At 45.5% G+C, this 22497-nt stretch overlaps 1 protein-coding gene across 2 annotated transcripts in view; it reads right to left on the bottom strand.

Moving 5' to 3' along the window:
* SORL1 (sortilin related receptor 1) overlaps positions 1 to 22497 on the bottom strand; it is a 200936-nt gene that overhangs the window by 141525 nt on the left and 36914 nt on the right. For both annotated transcript variants that reach the window (XM_088843032.1, XM_055423238.2), the window contains exons 6-8: positions 17779 to 17959; positions 5753 to 5854; positions 4558 to 4727 (exon numbers count right to left, since the gene is read on the bottom strand). In XM_088843032.1, the coding sequence (XP_088699158.1) occupies positions 4558 to 4727; positions 5753 to 5854; positions 17779 to 17959 (453 nt within the window). The remainder of the gene's footprint in view (positions 1 to 4557; positions 4728 to 5752; positions 5855 to 17778; positions 17960 to 22497) is intronic.

Raw genomic sequence — 22497 nt, 5'->3', positions numbered from 1 at the left:
GCTGGAGGAAGCACAAGCTAGAATCAAGATTGCCAGGACAAATATCAATAAACCTAAGAAATGCAGATGACACCACCCTAATAGCAAAAAGTGAAGAGGAACTAAAGAGCCTCTTGATGAAAGTGAAAGAAGAGAGTGAAAAATTTGGCTTAAAACTCAACATCAGAAAACTAAGATCATGGCATCTGGTCCCATCAGTTCATGGGAAATAGATGGGGAAACAGTGGAAACAGTGACAGACTTTATCTTTGGGGGCTCCAAAATCACTGCAGATGGTGACTGCAGCCATGAAATTAAAACACACTTGCTCCTTGGAAGAAAAGCTATGATAAATCTAGACAGCATACTAAAAAGCAGAGACATTACTTTGCCAACAAAGGTCCGTCTAGTCAAGGCTATGGTTTTTCCAGTAGTCATGTATGGATGTGAGAGTTGCACTATAAAGAAAGCTGATCGCCGAAGAATTGATGCTTTTGAACTGTGGTGTTGGAGAAGACTCTTGAGAGTCCCTTGGACTTCAAGGAGATCCAACCAGTCCATCCTAAAAGAAATCAGTCCTGAATATTCGTTGGAAGGACTGATGCTGAAACTCCAATACTTTGGCCACCTGATGTGAAGAACTAACTCATTGGAAAAGACCCCAATGCTGGGAAAGATTGAAGGCGGGAGAAGAAGAAGAGGAGAATGAGATGGCTGGATGGCATCACCGACTCGACGGACATGAGTTTGAGTGAATTCCGGGAGTTGGTGATGGACAGGGAAGCCCGGCATGCTGCAGTCCATGAGGTTGCAAAAAGTCACACACGACTGAGCAACTGAACTGAACTGAAGGTGACTATTGCTCACTCCTACAAAGGAATGACATAATGACACTTGTTACACATGGATAAAATCTGAAAACATTACCCAAAGTGAACTAGACACAAAGGTCAGGTGTTACGGTATGATTCTACTTATATGAAATAGCCAGAAAAGGCAAATTCATAGTGACAGAAAGTAGCCTGGTGACCGTCAGGGGCTTAGGGGAGGGAAATTACTGAACAGTTAAATGATTTTCTTTGGGAAAAATGTAAATGTTTGGGAATTAGGTAAGGCTGGTGGTTGCACAACATTGTAAATGTGCTATATACCACTGAGTTGTTTACTTTAAAATGGATAAGTTTACGTTATAAGAATTTCACTTCAATAAATCATTTTAAAAAAAAAGAAAGCCACTGGGAGCCAGCCTGAGGAGGCAATGACTGACCAAACCAGAGGACTGGTTTGGAGTTGCACTATAAAGAAAGTGCACTCACAGAGGATTGGACCAAACCTGAGGATGAATCATGGCAGGGATGGTTTATAACACATTCAGTTCAGTTGCTCAGTCATGTCCGACTCTTTGCGACCCCATGAATCACAGCACGCCAGGCCTCCCTGTCCATCACCAACTCCCGGAGTTCACCCAAACTCATGTCCATCGAGTCGGTGATGCCATCCAGCCATCTCATTCTCTGTCGTCCCCTTCTCCTCCCACCCCCAATCCTTCCCAGCATCAGAGTCTTTTCCAGTGAGTCAACTTGTCGCATGAGGTGGCCAAAGTATTGCAGTTTCAGCTTTAGCATCAGTCCTTCCAATGAACACCCAGGATTGATCTCCCCCAGAATGGACTGGTTGGATCTCCTTACAGTCCAAGGGACTCTCAAGAGTCTTCTCCAGCACCACAGTTCAAAAGCATCAATTCTTCGGCAATCAGCTTTCTTCACAGTCCAACTCTCACATCCATACATGACCACTGGAAAAACCATAGCCCTGACTAGACGGACCTTGGTTGGCAAAGTAACGTCTCTGCTTTTTAATATATTATCTAGGTTGGTCATAACCTTCCTTCCAAGGAGTAAGCGTCTTTTAATTTCATGGCTGCAATCAGCATCCACAGTGATTTTGGAGCCCAAAAAAATAAAGTCTGACACTGTTTCCACTGTTTCCCCATCTATTTCCCATGAAGTGATGGGACCAGATGCCATGATCTTAGTTTTCTGAATGTTGAGCTTCAAGCCAACCTTTTCGCTCTCCTCTTTCACTTTCATCAAGAGGCTTTTTATGAGACACTAAATAATAAATAACCTGTTAGTCTACCCTGGAAAACAAAGTTAAGGAATAAAAGATGACAGCACCTCCAAAGGAGAAGAAACAGGGTGTGGAAAAGTGTACCAGAGCACATAGAAAGTTCTCAACTTTGTATCTATAGGCATCCTCAGATGGGAACTCGCCCAGCCCTCCCGGACAGTCTGAAACCATCACTGTGCTAGCTGCTCCAGCCAAGCAGTGGTGGGTCCCTGACTTCCCCTCCTTCTCTCAAACCCCATGTCCAATCCATCAGCCAAATGCATCAACAAATGGGTCAAAGCGGAAGTGACAGTCGCTTCTATGTGACCCTATGGACCGTAGCCCTCCAGGCTCTTCTGCCTATGGAATTCTCCAGGCAAGAATACTAGAGTGGGTAGCCATTCCCTCCTCCAGGGGATCTTTCCAACCCAGGGATCGAATCCACGGCTCCTACATTATAGGCGGGTCTTTTACCGTCTGAGCCATCAGGAAGCCTCTGACCATTTCCATCATCTCCACTGCTACCGCTCCAGGTCCCGCCAACCTCAACCTCCACTGGCCCAGATTTCAGCAGTGATCTCACAGCTGGACCCCCCAGTGTGCAAGTCTGCTGTCTAATTTCCACACAGCATCGAGCATGGCTTCTTTAAAAGGTAAGTCACATGAGTATCCACTGAAAATAATCTATAACACCGCCCATTTATGTTTTATGCACTTTTCTTTACATAATGCAATTCACATTTTTTAAAATGGTTTCCAAAAAATGTAACAGGTTAAATCAAGTGATATCCAGCTTCTGGTCAAAATCCTCCATCGTGCTCAGGAGAAAGAAAAAAAAAAGATCTTGCTATGCCCTTGAGGGCCCTGTACAACCTAAACGCTGCTTTCTTGGTTCCTGGGTCTTAGGGATGCTCTCTCCCGTCCATCAGTTGGTTGATCCACCCTGGCCTCCACACGGCTCTTAAACCACTCAAGTCCCACCCCAGAGCCCCTGTGCCTACTGTTCCTCCCCCTGCAAGGCTCCTCCCCAGTTCCCTCTCCTGTGTAACTCAGGCCTGCTCAAACATCACCCTCCTACAACAGCCTTCCATGACCGGCTCATATAAAGCAATGCCCTTGTACCCCTCTGTCCTCTTATCTCACTTAATTTTTCTTCCCCACAATCAGCATTACCGGCAGAGCACATATTTGTTTCTATCTTGTCTTCCCACAATTAGAACAAAAGCTCCATGGATCAGGGAGCTTGTTTAAGTTTTCCTTGCTGGATACACAATACTGCACAGCTGTACATGCAAAGCCACCAGGCACTGAACAGCAGCATCCTTGCTGAATGAAAAGGATGTCCCCCTTGAAGAGGGACAGTGGGCAGCAAGGACATGCCCTCTGACCTGAGGTTCATGGTGCTGGAGCCAGACCTCACTGCAGACCAGCCAGTTCTGCCAGCTGGCTCTTCCCAAGAGCAGAGAGCAGTCTTAATCACAGTGAGACGCACACAAGAATGGTCTGTCACAGACAAAGGAGAGTAAATGACCTTGTGCCACTGATGGATCACAGTGCCACCCACATGGCATGGCATCCACCCCTTCCCAGTTCTGGACTGCTCCATGGCCCCGAAAACACTGTTACAGCAAGACCATTCCAGGTATGTGATGTACTGATAAAGGACCTTTCCACAGATACCACAGAACAATACCTTGCAATTACTGGGCGGGGGGGGGGGGGGGGGGGGGGTGTGGGGGTGGTGCGCAGGAAGAAGAATGATGTCAATTAACTAGAGTCACGTGGAGGCAGGGCCTTGTAGCCACACACACCAACTGACCCAGAGGTGGTGATGATGTCTTGCCAGTGCTCTTTCCTACTGGGTCTGAGACCACAAAACCAGGTAATTGAATGAAGGAACCCCAAAGGAGTGGCTGACACCATGGCAGTGATCCTAAGGGTCACCCAGCGCAGCGGTGCTCAGCCTCTGCACCACATAAATATGTGGGGACCTCCCTGGTGGTCCAGTGGTTAAGAATCCTTCTGCCAATGCAGGGGACACAGGTTTGATCCCTGGTCTGGGACGATCCCACATGCCTCGGGGCAATTAAGCCCGTGCGCCGCAACTACGAGCCGGTGCCCCGAAACGCGAGAAAGCCGCCGCAGTGAGAAGCCCATGCACTGCAACTAGAGAGGAGCTCCCACTCTCCGCAACTGGAGAAAGCCCAGCAGCAGCAACGAAGACCCAGTGCAGACAAAAATGAATTAGTTACAGCTGCTTTAAAAATAAAAAAAGAAGATCCTCAAGTGCCTGTCACACCTCAAACCAGATAAAAAAAGTAATGTCTGGGAAGGTGAACCAGTAATCAATGGGGCTTCTGAAACCACCCCCAGGGGAGTCCAAACATTCAGCAAATGTTGAAAAACACCCAACAAGAGGTCGTGCTGGGTAAGAAAGCAGGGAGCAGCCCCGCCTACCGGTCTCCTTACCTCACCAAGGTGTCACTGCCTGCCCCCGCTGGGCTGTAATAGAGCACATTCTCCAAGGACAGTGAGAACTTCAGCCCGTCGGCCTCCGAGATATACAGGTTGGTGCGGTTGTTACTGTGACTGACACACACAAACACCTGGTCCTCGGAGGCGTCCGCGATGTAATACTCCTTTGGCATCAAAAAATTAAAAAGACACAAGTCAAAAAAAACACACATATGCCCTGTGGAAGGTCCCTTTGGACATGCAAGCAAGGGCTTCTCAGTGTCCCAGGGAAGAGGGCAGTCTTAAGAGCCCACAAGAGCCTCCCAGTCTCGGGAAAGAAGCTTGGCTGGCTTTCTTTAGGGACCCTGAGGCTGTCCTGTGGCTGGAGCAGACCCCTTATCGGCAGACGGGGCACAAAATAAGAATTGGCCTTGAACTCCAAAAACAACCTAGAAATCACTTTGCTGTAATGATGTCTCCCTATCGTTACTACAAAGCATAATGTGAATTAATGTGTATTTCCTTTCTTCTTATTTGCTCCCCTCTCATTTCCTCTAAGATGACTACAGGAAGGCAGAACCCAGAGAAGGCAAAGAACTGACAAACACGTTCTCCATCACATTCTCCTCTGAGCTACTAATCCTCCATCACACCAGGCCCTGGCATCAAGGCCTTCAGATGCCACCTCCTCCCCACCGTCACTTCTCTGATGACCCACTCACACGGACCCTTCCAATGGTTTTCTATGCTCTGACACACGCTGCACAGTCAAGTCTTTGACTGTACATGGTTTCTTCCTCTGCTCTGTTCTCGGACTCTCCAGCCCATCTGTTTCTAAAAGGGTGAGACTCTAATCCTGTCCCCTTCTGGAAGCTCGCCATCTGTGAGCAACACAGCAGGTACTTAATGAATAACTGCTGCTGTCCCTAACCTCCCATTCCTTCAGCACGGGCACACTGAGCCCATTGACTCTGGCTCCAAACCTCTCTGCCAATCCTTCTCCACTTCAAGCAAATTAAGGCTTCCATTCAGCTCCACTTCAAAAAGTGAAGAGGGAAAAAACAGACCAAGATGCCCAAAGCATAGAGCCTACTCTAGAAAGTGACTCCAGGGAGCCTCCATCAAACATCCTCCCCCATCACCCTCCCCCTGACCTCTGCCTGAGGACAACAGCACTCCCCTCCACCCCCCCACCGCAGACCCCACTCACATTAATAGGATGTCTTGTGACAAACTGGGCTGCTCGCATGGGCTTCCGGCCAAAGGAGACCCAGAGCTGGACAGAAGATGGTTGTGGACTGCCGAAGAGATGCTGCCAAGGAAGAGGAGGAGAAAAATATCAACTGTACCATATGATAATCATTCAGAACAAGTGTAAAAGGAAAGTCAGATCCCTCTGATTCTACTAAAAACACTAAATAGTGTGACCACAAATGCACATTTTGCAACGTTTGCCGTCACTGGGCAGTCTGGGCTGTACCACTATATCCTCAATACATGGTCTGCAATAGACAGACACTCCAGGCTACATGAAGAGAAAGGACAAAGTGTGAAGGGAGAACTTGAGCTTGGGGAAGGGGTGGGGGCTGACAAAGCTTAAGCAGAGAGCAAAAGGGAGAGAGAGGGCTGTGTGATGAGGCTGGAGAGACAAGCTAGATGGAATATACAGCCCCCAAACCACCAGAGGGTGAGGTCAGCCACACACCTGATATGCATACAAAACACATCCTCTTCCCCTTTCTACTAGTTCTAGATCACAAGGATCTCCGAGCCACAGGGCTTTAATTTTTACCAACAGTTGAGGGAATTGCCACTGATTCTATTTTTCAGTCTTTTAATCCTTCTCATTGATTAGGGTCTCTTGCTACAATATGTTTCCTTTGATAGAGACAGATTACTCCATGGGATGCTGACCAAGCACGTGACGCTGGTCACACTGTGTTTCAGGGATATTAATCACAGCTGGGAGTGTGCTCATGTGTGTAAAAGCGCTAGATTCAGAGTTAGCTCTCAGTTTCTCTGTGTTCCAATTTCTGTGTGTTTAGTCACTCAGTTGTGTCCGATTCTTTGTGCCCCCATGGACTGTAGCCCATCAGGCTCCGCGTTCATGGGGATTCTCTAGGCAAGAAAATTGGAATGGGTTGCCATTCCCTGCTCCAGGGGATCTTTCCAACCCAGGGATCGAACCCAGGTCTCCCACACTGCAGGCGGATTTTTTACCATCTGAGCCAACAGGGAAGCCTAGGTTCCAATGTATCCCTCTATAAATTGAGAAGCTGATTTGAATGAGGACTTTGGGTATGGGTCAAATGATCCAGGAACCCCATAAATATATATGCAAATTTTCCATGTGGATGCACTCACTCACTTGGCTGGGAGGATATATACATTTCAGAAGTTTCTCAAAAGGGCCAGTGATCCAAAAAAGAATAAGAAACACTGCAAAGGCTCTACATTTCTCTTTCCAGTTCTACAAGTCTGTGACCGGAAACTGAAGGCCAACATTGCACGCCTAGGAGAACAGACAGGGAGGCCCATCCTTGTGTGGACATCCTCATGGGCATGACTAATCTGACTTCAATATCGGGATCCCCAGGCAGAAACGGTGAGTTTGGCTTCACTTATCCTTGACTACGTTGCTACTGTTTCTTACAGATTTTTAACTCCTACAGAGTATAGAAGATGTCAAGTTTTCCTTTTTTTTGATGTCACATTTTCTTGACTGTAATATAACAACTGCTAAATGCTCCATGCTCATGGATGTCTAACAAATGTTGTGAAGAGCAAGTTGATGAACGTGAATTTGTTTTCTATTCACCTGAGCAGCTGAATGTATACGCACACACACACATTTTTTCCAAGCTACCACTGAACACTGGTTAAAAGTAGTTTGTTTTAAAGAAGGCAGGCAAAGAAGTACAGAAGAATGCCTTCCCAAAATGGCACCCTGAAAACTACATAATAGCCTGTCCTCAGTATGGGGCTACAGAAATGATGTACTGATTAAACACACAAAATGTATTACCCGAATGCGAGAGTTCCTCAAACTGCTCTGTATAAATTCCAGAGCCCTCCTTAAGTCATTAAAGTTTTACAGCTACGTATCAAGGTCAGATGATTTAAGCCACCCTATGTAAATCCTTATGAATATATATAAATACACCAAAGCAGAAAATATTAAGAAGAGATGGCAAGAATACAGAGAAGAAGTGTACAAAAAAGATCTTCACAACCCAGAAAATCATGAAGATGTGATCACTCACACTCACCTAGAGCCGGACATCCTGGAATGTGAAGTCAGGTGGGCTTTAGGAGGCATCGCTATGAACAAAGCTAGTGGAAGTGATGGAATTCCAGTTGAGCTATTTCAAATCCTAAAAGATGATGCTGTGAAAGCGCTGCACTCAATATGTTAGCAAATTTGGAAAACTCAGCAGTGGCCACAGGACTGGGAAAAGTCAGTTTTCATTTCAATCCCAAAGAAAGGCAATGCCAAAGAATGCTCAAACTACCGCACAATTGCACCCATCTCACACACTAGTAAAGTAATCCTCAAAATTCTCCAAGCCAGGCTTCAACAATACATGAACCGTGAACTTCCAGATGTTCAAGCTGGTTTTAGAAAAGGCAGAGGAAGCAGAGATCAAATTGCCAACATCTGCTGGATCATCAAAAAAGCAAGAGAGTTTCACAAAAACATCTATCTCTGCTTTATTGACTATGCCAAAGCCTTTGACTGTGTGGATCAAAATAAACTGTGGAAAATTCTGAAAGAGATCGGAATACCAGACCACTTGACCTGCATCTTGAGAAACCTGTATGCAGCTCAGGAAGCAACAGTTAGAACTGGACATGGAACAAAAGACTGGTTCCAAATAGGAAACGGAGTACATCAAGGCTGTATATTGTGACCCTGCTTATTCAACTTATATGCAGAGTACATCATGAGAAACGCTGGGCTGGATAAAGCACAAGCTGGAATCAGATTGCCGGGAGAAATATCAATAACCTCAGATATGCAGATGACACCACCCTTATGGCAGAAAGTGAAGAGGAACAAAAGAGCCTCTTGATGAAAGTGAAAGAGGAGAGTGAAAAGGTTGGTTTAAAGCTCATCATTCAGAAAACTAACATCATGGCATCTGGTCCCATCACTTCATGGCAAAGAGATGCGGACAGTGGAAACAGTGGCTGACTTTATTTTTCTGGGCTCCAAAATCACTGCGGATGGTGACTGCAGCCATGAAATTAAAAGACAATTATTCCTTGGAAGGAAAGTTATGACCAACCTAGGCAGCATATTACAAAGTAGAGATATTACTTTGCCAACAAAGGTCCATCTAGTCAAGGCTATGGTTTTTCCAGTGGTCATGTATGGATGTGAGAGTTAGACTATAAAGAAAGCTGAGTGCCGAAGAACTGATGTTTTTGAACTGTGGTGCTAGAGAAGACCTGAGAGTCCCTTGGACTGCAAGGAGATCCAACCAGTCCATTCTAAAGGAGATCAGTCCTCGGTGTTCACTGGAGGGACTGATGCTGAAGCTGAAACTCAAATACCTTGGCCACCTGATGCGGAGAGCTGACTCATTTGAAAAGACCCTGATGCTGGGAAAGATTGAGGGCAGGAAGAGAAGGGGATCACAGAGGGTGAGGTGGTTGGATGGCATCACTGACAGAATTGACATGGGTTTGGGTGAACTCTGGGAGTTGGTGATGGACAGGGAGGCCTGGCGTGCTGCCGTTCATGGGGTCGCAATGAGTCGGACACGACTGAGCAACTGAACTGGAACTGGAACTAGACACAGATATCAGTGAAACATTTTTTTATGCTTTATGTTTTCTCACTACTTCCTACTGCAGTTATACCTGAGAAAGGAGCCATTTCTCTCAGTGACACTCAAGCCCATCATTAGCTTTTGTTTCTTGGGTTTGTTTTGTTTGGCTGTGCCACACAGCATGCAGGATCTTAGTTCCCCAACCAGGGATCAAACCCATGGCCCCTGCATTGGGAGCACAGAGTCTTAACCACTGGACCAACAGGGAAGTCCAAGCCCATCACCAGTTATATGTTCTTAAAGATGACTGCTGGGAGACCTGAGAAGTGAGAATGGATAGCAAGATATAAATGCAAGAGTTCTAAGGTCACGAAAAACCTCTAAATACATCCATCCCACTTTATTCTGGGAGAAGTATTCCTAAGTCTGGACAGTTAGGTTCACTTCTAAAGCATTCGTAGACAAGTTAGTGTAATGTTTCACCACCACCAAGAAACTATTAACAATAAAACTATGATACACTATTAATAGTAAGATGTATTTCTTAAGAAACCATTGTTGATGCTGAATTTCTCTTTATCGTTATTATAAAAGTAAAATACTGTATACTCATGAAAACTCCAACAGTACAGACAGGTATAAGGTAAAATGAAGATCTGTTTCTTCTCATAAGTGCCCACTGGTAACTGGCTCTGGGCCATTCCTTCAGAGATGCTCTGTGCCATCACCTATGAGTATATTTACAAGCGACAGACGTTGTACCACTTACCACAACATCCATCAGCCCTTTCCTCCTTAGCAAACCCTGACAACCACCCAAATAAAAGCCTAAGGCTCTCTTTCTTTTGGACAACTCTGTGTGGTCATGTTACTGAGGACCACTCAATGAGACGTGAACAGACTCTTGTGCTGGGTTTCAAGGAAAGCTGCTGAAAGGGACTGAATCATCTGGGAGGGGTCCTATTTTGGCCTTTCTATCTGTCCTCATTCTTCCTGACTCCAACAGACTTGAAGCCTAGTGTAAATGTCAGGGACCATGAGGGAGAGTGTGAAATTATTCCTTTGGATGGTCGACAGCAAGATTGAGGCTCGGGGACTTCCCCAGTGGTCCAGTGGTTAGGACTCTGCTCTTCCAATGCAGGGGGCACAAGTTCAATTCCTGGTCAGGGAAATGCCACGTGGGCAGCCAAAAAATTAAGAAGAGGAGGCCTTGGTCTCCAGGAACACCAGGGTACCAACATGTCAGCCTTAGCTTTAGGCAGCACTAAAGGGAGAAAAATAAACCTCTGTCTTGGCGAAGTCACTTTTATTTCTAGTCTGTTAAGGATAGCCAAACACAACACCAAATTGATATAGGCAAATTTCTCTTTCACATACAATTGGATCATGATAGAAATATTGCTGTGTAACTCATGAGAGAAATGGTATTATGTAACAACTTTTTTCATTAACAGAGGATCTTCAGTTCAGTTCAGTTCAGTTCAGTCGCTCAGTCGTGTCCGACTCTCCGTGACCCCATGAATCACAGCACGCCAGGCCTCCCTGTCCATCACCAACTCCCGGAGTTCACTCAAACTCATGTCCACAGAGTCAGTGATGCCATCCAGCCATCTCATCCTCTGTTGCCCCCTTCTCCTCCTGCCCCCAATCCCTCCCAGCATCAGGGTCTTTTCCAATGAGTCAACTCTTCACATGAGGTGGCCAAAGTACTGGAGTTTTAGCTTTAGCATCAGTCCTTCCAATGAATACCCAGGACTGATCTCCTTTAGAATGGACTGGTTGGATCTCCTTGCAGGTCAAGGAACTTTCAAGAGTCTTCTCCAACACTATAGGGGAGGTCATATCAGCACATACACAAAAATTTTTTTTGTAGATGTGGAAATAATAAAAAGTTTGCAGAGTTAATATTAACTGAAAGCACTTCTGGAATGGCAGAGGAAAGAACTCAAAATCCACTCATCCATGCAAACAACAAGAGCACGGACAAAAATTCTCAAAATCCACTTTTCAGAACCCTGAAATTAAATAAAAGCTTGCAAAAATTCAAGGAGCATTTATTCAAGACAATGACTGAAGCTCAGCAAGAACAGTGAACTTGGTGATGTTTCAACTTGTCCTAATCCCACCCTTCTTTCTCTAGCTGAGGTACTAGTAGCGTGGGAAACCCATAGCGTCACAGCCACAATTGCTATGAAAACCAGCAGCTCAGGAGAGGACAGAACAGGTTTGGAGCTCCCCAAATGCCCCACAGCCAGAGGACTGTCAGATTTTATCTGCCTGGTGACTCGCTTGATAGCTGCATTCTCAGGTCGTCTCCTTAAATAACCTGACTCAGCTCTCTCTACACACAGACCTACAGCCAGGGCATTTACGGGAAACACTGACAAGTGGTAAGTGTTTTAACACTACATCTGCCATAGAAACATTATCACTTGGAGCTCACAAAAGGTGAACTAAAAAGCATAAAAGGAAAAATGGGAGATGCCCATCAGAGGTCTTGATAAGCTCTGAAACATTTCAAGGAATTTACAAGATCACATGCATGAACGGCTGTATTTTGCTCAGGAAAGAATGGAAAGGGCCTAATTCCTCACGTCTGGTCAATAACCTTGAGTCTCCACACAAACAAGAAGTGACGACTAAGGCAAAGCTGGAGAAGGCACTGAAGGCATGCCCCCAACACACGCTCAGAGGCCCTCACCAAAGGCCGACAGATGACTGGCTGAAAGCACTTTAGGAAATCACTCATCACCAGCTGACCAGTAATGGTCAGGACTTCACTAGCCACACCCAATGAAGGATGCAAACTTTACAAAATTAATACAGGAAACTCACAAAACAAAGCCAAAAAAGGCAACAATACTGCTAATAAAAGGCAACAACAAAAAGCCCTGGGAAGGGGTTACCCTGATATGAAGAGTTGCCACAGTATTATCACTTAAAATATCTGGTTTTCCACCAAAAAATGAAAAGCAAACACATACAACAATCAATACAACCTATTCCTGAGGAAAGCCAGATGCTGGACCTAAAATTTAAATCCTCTATCCTAAATACATTCAAAGAACTAAAGGAAATAACATATCAAGAATATAAAAGGGGGACTTCCCTGGTGGTCCAGTGGTTAAGACCCAACCCTTCCAATGCAGGAGGTGTGGGTTCAATCCCAAGTCAGGGAACTAAGATCCCACATACCTCAAGGTGCAGCAAATAATAATAATAATGTCGAGAATAGGCAAACCCATAAGGCAGAAAGTAGATTCCTGGTTGCCAGGGGCTCGAAGGAGAGAGAAGCAGAACATATTGCTAGTGGGTATGAGGTTTCCTTCACAGGTCACAACAATGATCTGGATTTAGATGGTGGTGAGCAATACCTGACCTTATGAACATACTAAAAATCACTGAACTGTACACTTTACAAGGGTAAATGTTACAGGATATGAATCATATCTCAATACTGGTATTAAAAAAAAATTTTTAATGTATTGGTATTATAGTCTCCTTTTTAATCCACAAACACGTTTGAAGTTTATTGTTGTACATGGAGTTACAAGCGTTAGGTACTTATACCTATGACTATGTTCAGACACATTTAAGCAATGTCATAATTAAAATAATTTGTCAATGCCTGGATTTTGGTTGGTTATCCTGAAAGTCACACTTCAATTGTGGTCAGTTAACTTCTCATGGAGAAGCCCACAGTTCTGAGGCAATTACTAGGTTTTTCTGTTAACTCTAACAGCATTAGGGACTTAAAAATAGCGTAACGATGGTTAGAAGTTGGTTTCCAATAGTGAAATTAGTGGTTGGTTGGTCAGAATAGTGAAAGTACAATTGAGTTCTCTCAGGAAATCTGTGGCATGCAAGATGTCTGAATGAGCCATAATATCACAAAGATTGGGCTTCTCAGGTGGCTCAGTGGTAAAGACTCTGCCTGCTAATACAGGAGACACAGGAGATGCTGGTTCGATCCCTGGGAAGATCTCCCAGAGGAGGACATGGCAACCCACTCCAGTATTCTTGCCTGGAGAATCCTACGGACAGAGGAGCCTGGCGGCTACAGTTCATGAGGTCATAAATCAGACACGATTAAGGCAACTGAGCACACATGCACGCATCCCAAAGATAAGACCATGGCATGTAAAGGGCACAGCAACTTAGGGAGGCCTGTCACCTGAACTCTCGGGGGATATACTGTAGATTCATCTAGTGCAAGCTTCTGCACTAGAGGATTCTAGCTGCCTAATGCCAACTGAAAGGGGAACACAATCCTGCCTCTACAACAATAGTTGGCAAACTTCTTCTGTAAAGGTCCGCACAGAAGTACTTTAGCCTTTGTGGGCCATCCGGCCTCTATGCAACGATTCATTCCTGCCACTCTAACATGAATGCAGCAATGGATGACACACAGCAAATGAGCATGCCCGTGTGTCAATAAAACTTTATTGACAAAACCAAAGAGCATGGTTTGCCAAGCCTGCCCGAGAACACCGTCTGCACCCTGCCAAGCTGTGGCTGCCATCACTTGTAAGAACAGAGAGGAGACTCCATCAAGCCCACGCATCAGGCATTTGGCTCACTGCTGCACTTCAGGCAAGAAATGTCTGAGACTGCCTTTCAGGAGAGGCTGGGAGTGAAGCTGGAGAGTGAAGCAGCCAAGCCTCACATCCTTCCAACTTTTTGGCAACTACTGTTACCTACAGGAAGCACCTACCAGCTGTCTCACCAAGTTCACAAACTGATGTTGGTCCCTTTGCAGAGGCGCCCCTCTGTTGCTTAAAAGGCCCCACTGGAATATCCCTGGTGGTCCAGTAGCTAAGTCTCCATGCTCCCAATGCAGGAGCCCAGGTTTGATCCCTGGTCAGGAAACTGGACATGCCACAACTAAGAGTCTGCATGCCATAGCTAAAGATTCTGCCACAGCTAAAGATTCTGCCTCCTGCAACTAGAAGATCCCACATGCTGCAACTCAGATGCTGCACAGTAGCCAAGTAAATAAATATTCTTAAAAAATAAATCCCCCTGGAAGAAACATGGCAGCCCCCTCCAGTATGAAATCCCATGGACGGAGAAGCATGGCTGGCTGCAGTTCATGGGGGCACAACTTATTAAAGGCCCTATCATTTGGTATGGACTAGTAAGTATATGTACCTCATGTCAAAAACCAAGGAATAAAAAAAATTGACGGGCATCAGATACAAAGCACTCATGAAGTAAGAACCAGGCCAGGAGGGCCCGAGGGGGTTCTGGAGACTTGGAAACCAGCCCCAGTCCAGAACCCGGTTGGCTGCCCTGACGTGTTCTAAAAAACTAACTTACAAGCAATTGGAATCAGTCACACTGCTGGAAAAAAGCAAAAAATTTAATCACCCCAAAGCAATTTTTTGTCATTTTGCAATTACTTCCTTGACTTTCCTAATTTGATTTGAATGCAGTTAATATTAAAGTCGACTCATTGGAAACTCACTGGAAAAGACCCTGATGCTGGGAAGATTGAAGGCAGGAGAAGGGAATGACAGAGGAAAGGGGACGACAGAGGACAAGATAATCGGATGGCATCACCGACTCAATGGACACGAGTTTGAGAAAACTCTGGGAAATGGTGAAGGACAGAGGAGCCTGGCGTGCTGCAGTCCGTGGAGTCGCAAAGAGTTGGACTGAATGAGAACAAACATTAAAGTCATTCGGAATTCCCCAAATCCAGCACCTGAAGTGCTGGGAACACCCCAGATAAGAAGTGAGGTGGAGGTGCAGACCTCAACACACCTACTGATAGAGTTATCCAACCAGGGCCAATGTCATATATCCTTATGGCTTAAGACTCTAATATATTAAGCAGAAAAATACCTATTTTATCATCCACTGCCAGTGGTATTTCTTCTCTCAACCTATCCACTGAGAAATGTTCCTTTGATGATATAATTACCTTTGAAAGCTCCTGCATATAAAAGGCTTCAGGGAAAAATGTCTCAAATTTTGGAGATTCTTGGTCATCCCAGGGATTCTCAGGGTTGTGGGGGGAGAAGATGCATGTGGGCCCTGCCATCTGCATTTTTAACCAGGGCGGTTGCTGATGCTGCCGCAGGTGATCCTAAGACAACACTTCAGGTGGTAGCCTAGTTCGTCTCACCTGGAGCCTCCAGATAACACCACTGACCTTGGAATCTGGTGGTCTGTCCATGTGCTGAAGGAAGAAGTCAACACAACTACAATTTTGCCACCCATACCATGTAAATCAATAAGCCACACACAAAAGGTGAGAATTATAATAAAAGAACCAATAATTTAATATCCCCTAAGCAGAGTCATGTATGGATGTGAGAGTTGGACTGTGAAGAGGGCTGATCGCCGAAGAATTGATGCTTTTGAACTGTGGTGCCGGAGAAGACTCTTGAGAGTCCCTTGGACTACAAGGAGATCCAACCAGTCCATTCTAGGGGAGATCAATCCTGGGTGTTCATTGGAAGGACTGATGCTAAGGCTGAGACTGCAATACTTTGGCCACCTCATGCGACGAGTTGACTCACTGGAAAAGACTCTGATGCTGGGAAAGGTTGGGGGCGGGAGGAGAAGGGGACGACAGAGAATGAGATGGCTGGATGGCATCACCGACTCGATGGACATGAGTTTGAGTGAACTCTGGGAGTTGGTGATGGACAGGGAGTCCTGGCGTGCTGTGATTCATGGGGTCGCAAAGAGTCAGTCACGACTGAGCGACTGAATTGAACTGAACCCCATCCCATGCTCCCAGTAAAAAAGCCCAGTAGCCTCATCTTTCTAAATTAGGCCAAGATTCATTCAATTCTATTGTACATATGTTATATATTAAGCATTGTGCAAAATACTGGGTACCGTATCAGTGTGGCTAAGATAGACATGGCCCCTGATCCTACCACTGGCGAGAAACAGTACAGAAATCACCATCAGGACTCGGCAAAGCAGCCATGTCTACAAAACAGACAGAGCTATCAGGTCAGAAAGAAGAGTACAGAAAGTGCCAAATGGGATATATCTTATTCTTGGGTGAGAGATCTAGAAATAATAGGGATAAAGGAATGCAAGATAATGCTCCCTCTCAGCCCCACTCGACTCAGTCTGTAAAAGAAATCTGGGAACGAGTCCATGGGCCTTAAAATTAAGAAATTAAAATCATAAAAGGCACAAGCCCAAGAAACTAAAACAAAAAAGACCTATGAGGCACCATACAACTGGAGGTATCAATCCTCAGGCCTGACCTCTCACCTCCACGTTCCCAGCACATCCCAGCCCCAAGCAACTCCAGGATGCTGGTGTTCCTGGACCGCTCTGTGTACACGCGCACATGTATGTGTGTGTAAGAGAAAGAGACAGGCAAGGCAGAAAGCAAATGATCCAGGGAGTGTCTCAAGGCAAACAGCCTGCCAGAAAAAAATCTGCCACAGTTTAGTGGTTTTAAAAAGCCTTGTTCAAGGTGTGTAATGGGGAAGCCCTCTGGCCTTCAGCCTCTAGCCTCTTTTCTCCTGATTTCAACCTCACTCCCTGCTTTCCCTTTAGGGGAGATCCTCTCTCCACCCTAGAACCTACTAAGGGGGCTGACTTGCTTCTGCCTAGCCAGCTACCAATCATATAAATAAGTGAGAATCTGGAGGAAAACGTGACATCTGGTTTTTAGCCCTTAAGGTTTAACAGCGAAAAGAGCAACCTCCCAGGCACAGAGGAGACAGTCAGAGCCTGAGGTCAAGGAGGCACCAGCCGCAAAATGCATCATGAAAGCAAGCTCACCTCCCTCCAGTTAGAGCAGCCTGACTGACTCTTGGCCGGGACTGGCTTTTTCCTTTACTCAAGGGGAAGTATGGCTGCAACTTGATACAGCTGCAAGGCAAGCCCCGTTAAATAATCAACCGCGGTTTTGAATGAGCAAGCCGTCCATTTCAGCATGTGGCTCCAACACATAAAATCAAGGAGAAGATTTTCCCAAAGGCTGAGAGTTAAGCTACTTACTGACAGCTGGAAGCTTAATTACTACTTTTCTTAGAGCATTAACTCCCACTAGCCAATGACTACACATTCTATTAGCCATGTAGATGAACATGTGTCCAAACCTCCCAAAGAAATCGGCCTGAGTTGAAGAGAATTCAGTGGTAGGATTAAAGAAAAAAAGCCACTTAGCCCCATCCCTCCTTTCTGTGTTCTTCCACCGGGATTTCAAAGAAATGTGTGTTTGTCAAGGATGCTCAGACCAGGAAAAGACCAAATTCTTAGCACCCAGAGACCCTCTGAGTGGCTATATAAATGTTTCCACCCCTTGACCTTTCAGAACCTTCCAGGCCCCTTGGGAAAGTCCATCTATGTCCAGCACCTAAAATCAACCCCCACCCCCACATCCCTGCTGGTACGAACCCCCCTCCCAGCCCGCCCCGAGAATGCCCAGCCTCAGAAAGGAAACACAAAAGCAGTTTAATCCCTAATGCTTTCAACTCACCACCGCCTTTGTGGCAAACATGTACTTGTCCCGCAGCTGGAAGTCCCTCACTTCCTCCAGGATCACCTCCAGGTTCTCCCGAGACTGGAAGAAGTCTGTGCTTCGGAAAACTGTGGAATAGCCAGAGGGTTCGTGCCGTTCCACATAGATGGTGTTTGGCTTGTCGTAGGGATCGATTCCCCTGGAAGAAAAAACAAAGTGGTTGTCATCATCTCCATGTTGAGGCATGGAGGTCCTGCCATGCAGACCATCAGCGAGGACTCAGGGCCACCGTGGTGGCAGCTGCAAGTGTTTGCGGATCTCTGTGCCTCAAACCCAGCCCTTTGGTGGCTCCTTGGCTTAAGAAAGAGGGGAAGAAATTGCCACTTGTGCACAGTATTTTCTGCTGGGATGGTTGTTCACAAGGCAGCCTGGGTTTTGCTCCAGGCAAGCCTGGGCTATGCTGGAGGGAAGAGAATAGAAGGAAAAGTGAAAGGCAAGTGTTTCAGAATCAGTGAGCAATGAACTGCTTGCACGAGGCTGTCACCAAGCTTCTGGCCTCAAGCTGTGAACCGCTGAGGAATGAAACGTTGTCCCCAGGATGCTACGTCCTCAGAGGAACAGCTCTAGAGGAAACCACAGGAGGAACCGGTGACCCACCCCCCGCCTTCTAACAGACACTGCCCTTCCTGCCTGTCCCGTGCCGTTGTCGCGGATCTGTGCAGCCAGCATTCATCCGACCAGCACAGGTTCACCTCCCACGAGGCTCCTTCACAAACTCTTTCTCGCACATGCTAATCTTCAGTAATGCAGGGCTCACCCGTCCCTCTGTGCTTCCACCACACCATCCCCCTCTGCCCAGATGCCCTCCGCACAGACACTGATCTGCACACCCAAATCCTACTCGTCTTCTGAGGCCAAGTGCAAGTCCCCTTCTTCCAGGAAGCCCACCCTCATGCCCTTCTGCCTTCTCCCAAAACTAGCAATGCATCTCTGTAGCACTCAATTCCAAGCCTTTTTTATGAGTTTCACACAAAGGTAGAAAATCACCTAGATTAAGTGGATTTTGGAATCAGGCTCCTCACTTTACGCAGAGTCTCATTTCTTCCCGCCCACTGTATTACGTAGTCCACCATAATGTTTCTGTCTGAGCTTCCTAGACAGAGTACATACTCCTTCAAAGGCCAAGTCTTACATTTCTTTTGATCCTACAGAGTTCCTAGCTGCATTGATCTTTGCTGCAAGGATCCATGGACATTATACAGAAGCTCTTCCAAAATGAAAACTGTAGAGTGATCATATCAAACTACCTCGGAGAAGAATATCTGAACTGGTGTGCCCCTGAATAAGGCCCCCAAGAGCGGCCTGGGAGGATGACTAACCTGCCCAAGATTTCCTGACAAGCATAAGAACATGGAAGCCAGGAGGACCTTTCAGCAAGTGGGAAAAACATTTGAAAACAACTGGAAGAGAGCTGCCCATGAGGATGCAGTGGTGACCCAAGGAGAAGCAGAAGGACTCATCAATGAGTAATTATTACAAATGCCTTTGTACGGTCCTGTAGGCATGATGGCTCTCGGGATAATGAAGGCAATGACAAGAAATTCCTTCAAAGATGCGTTGTCAAAAGCAAGTTTCAGGGACTTCCCTGGTGGTCCAGTGATTAAGACTCTGTACTCCCAATGCAGGGGAGGTAGTGGGGGCCAGGTTTGAGCCCTGGTCAGGGAATTAGATCCCTCATGCCACAACCATGCATGCCGCAACTAAAAGATTCTGCATGCTGAGGGAGAAAAAAGCAAGTTCCAAGGCAAGAAGGGAAGGAAAAGAAAGGAAAGGAGTGAGGAAAAGAGAGAAGAAAACAAAAACAAACAGCCTTTTTTCCCATCGCGGGGTGGAGGGTAAGACTTTCCTTTGACCCCACAATCTGGGGTCTTGGTTGGACACTAGAGAAACCAGCCTGTTTCAACGTGAGAAATTAATGTTCACCATAAGATGCTCTGTGTGCAGGGTGGGATTGCAGTGGGGGAGGACATGTTCTCTTTTCCACAATTAGAAGTACTGATTAAAGTACTTCCTCTACCCTAGAGGATATGCAAATTACAACACACGGGATATTTTTAAAAGGGCAGAGAGGAAGGGACCTTTATTCAGATATCTTGAGGCGGAGCTCATGCCTACTATTCTTTCATAACCGAGAGCAGCAGCCAACAGCTAGAGATGGAAAGAGCTGTGACTTTCATACCAATTCTCTTTCGTATTCCACATTTGAACCTCCCATTTCGGAGAGCTGCTCCCCCTACAAATTCTGGTACTTGGAAATCACTCACTGACACTGACTTACTGTTCTCTTCACCCTCATTTGGAAATTCCGAGCCTTGCTCGGTCTCTGAGCACAGTCACTGGTCCTCGCCTGGCCTCATCTGCCTCACAGCCCTTGTGGGATGCTCCACACCCTCGTGGCTCATCCTCTGTCCTGTCTTGCCAATCTCCAGCTCTGGATAACATAAATCACTGGTTTTCCCTCACTGCTGCTGCCCTCAGGCTGCCAAGCATTGTGAAACAAAGTATGCCGTTATTCTCTGAGAGGTTAGCTTACGCTCTCACCTATTATGGGGAGTCCGAGGCAAAAATCCCCCCAAACAGCCTGAAATTTCCTGACTCCAGACATGTAATTATCTACAATAAGCCAGGCCAGCCCCTTCCTCTAAGATAACTATCTGCATGTCTGCACAGAGGCAGAAGGTACAACACAAATTTCCAGACATGAAGTTTTTCTGTTTAATAATCCTGCTGGTTTGCCCTCTTAATATATATGATTCTCTAAACTGAAAATAGAGCAATTTGTCCCTTTAAAGTTCAAAGAAAGCAAAAAAAAAAGTTTTAATGGTATTCCTTGGATAAAGGTTGTACTTGGATGAGATTGTGGTTATAATTTCACTGATTCTACAACCTCTGCCCAAGGAAAATAATGAAAAAGTCAGAAACAGCTGCCTTCTGTAACAAGGAAGTCCACTGGAGCCTGAAGATATTCAGCTCTAAGGACCCTCTCTGCTCTATCCTTCTTTACTGTCCTTAATTACTAAGGAAGAAATAAGAACTCACTGGCATTCCTCTTCAAAGTGACAACAAAAAGATGTAGATAGGATCCATATCTTATGGGCCACAGCATTTAAAGAGGAAAAAACTACATGTAAAAGTCAAAAGACAAAGGACAAACTGGGAAATACAAATGAACACATCCATAAAACCTATCTCATATCACAAAGGATCAATCTCAAATATATAAAGAGCTCCTAAAATCAATAATAAACAGATGAACAATCCAATAGAAAAAGGGCTAAGGGCATGAACAGACATGTCCCCAAAAAAGAAGTAAAAGCGACCCTTACTTAGTAAAAAGATGTTCAAACTCACTCATAAAAAGAAAAATGCAGGGACTTGCCTGGCAGTCCAGTGGTTAGGATTCTGTGCTTCCAATGTAGGGTATGTGGGTTCAATTCCTGATAGTGGATCTAAGATTCCACATGCCACATGGTATGGCCAAAAGACAAAAAAATTTTTAAAAGAAAAATGCATATTAAAATTAAACAGACACGCTAGAAGACTGACTGTGGAAAAAGGCACAATTCTAAGTTGTTGTGAATGAGTGAAAATTTAGACACTTTCTATAGGAAATCTGGCAAAGTTACAATCTCAATGATCCATTCACTGGGGGTATATCAGTGCAAAACTGACAAAAGTCCATGCCCCATTGGAACTTTTATTCTATTGAAGAAAGACAAATAGCAAGCATAATAAGAGTATATTAAGATGTGATGAGTGCTATGCAAAAAAGGAACAAATCAGGCTACGGAAGATTGGGAATGAGAGGGGAATAGTTGTGATTTTAATAGGATCCTTAGGAAAGACCCCCATCTAGAAGGTTAGTCATTTGAGAAGACTTGAATGAGGTAGAGGAGCAAGTGTATCTTCAGTAAAAGCTTTCCAGGCAGAGGAAACAGCAATTGCAGAAACCCCATGGTAGGACTGAAGTTGGCATTTCATCTGAGAGAAATGATACACATAGAAGGGTTCAAAGCAGAAGAACATGATCTGACCTGGTTCTCTGTTAATATTTATGTATGTATTTATTTGACTGCATCGGGTCTTAGTTGAAGCATGCAGGATCCAGGATGCATCATGTAGGATCTTTCTTTGCAGCACATGGACTCTCTAGTTGCAGCATGCAGGCTCCAGAGTGTGCAGGCTTAGTTGTCCCATGGCATGTGGGATCTTAGTTTCCCAACCAGGGATGGAACCCACTTCCCCTATGTTGCAAGGCAAATTCTTAACCACTGGACCACCAGGGAAGTCTGATCTGACCTGTTTCTAACAGGATCAACATGGCCAAGCTCTGAGAATGTTAGAAGGACAAAAGAAGCAGAAAGACCAGCTCGATGATTAGTGAGTGACAGCAGTGGTTTGGAGTAAAGCAGTAGCTAGGGAGCGGATCTTGCATATATACTGAAGGCAGAGCCAATAGGCTTTCCTGATGGACTGAACGTGAAGCATGAAACAGAGAATCCGTGACGACTCACAGTTTTTTACCTGAGCGCCTAGAAAGTGAAAAGGGGAAACGGAGAAGACCATATGAGTAGAGCTGATTAGGGGCAGATGAAGAGGTAACAAGTTTACCAGGTGTGAATGGCTTGACTTTAACCACAGACCCTCCAACTCCACTCCTGGGAATCTATTCTACAC

This window comes from Moschus berezovskii, chromosome 14 (genome assembly GCF_049115385.1).
Source record: "Moschus berezovskii isolate FMDL1 chromosome 14, NW_MosBer_1.0, whole genome shotgun sequence".
Lineage (NCBI taxonomy): Eukaryota > Metazoa > Chordata > Mammalia > Artiodactyla > Moschidae > Moschus > Moschus berezovskii.
This window is presented reverse-complemented; position numbering and strand designations above follow the sequence as displayed.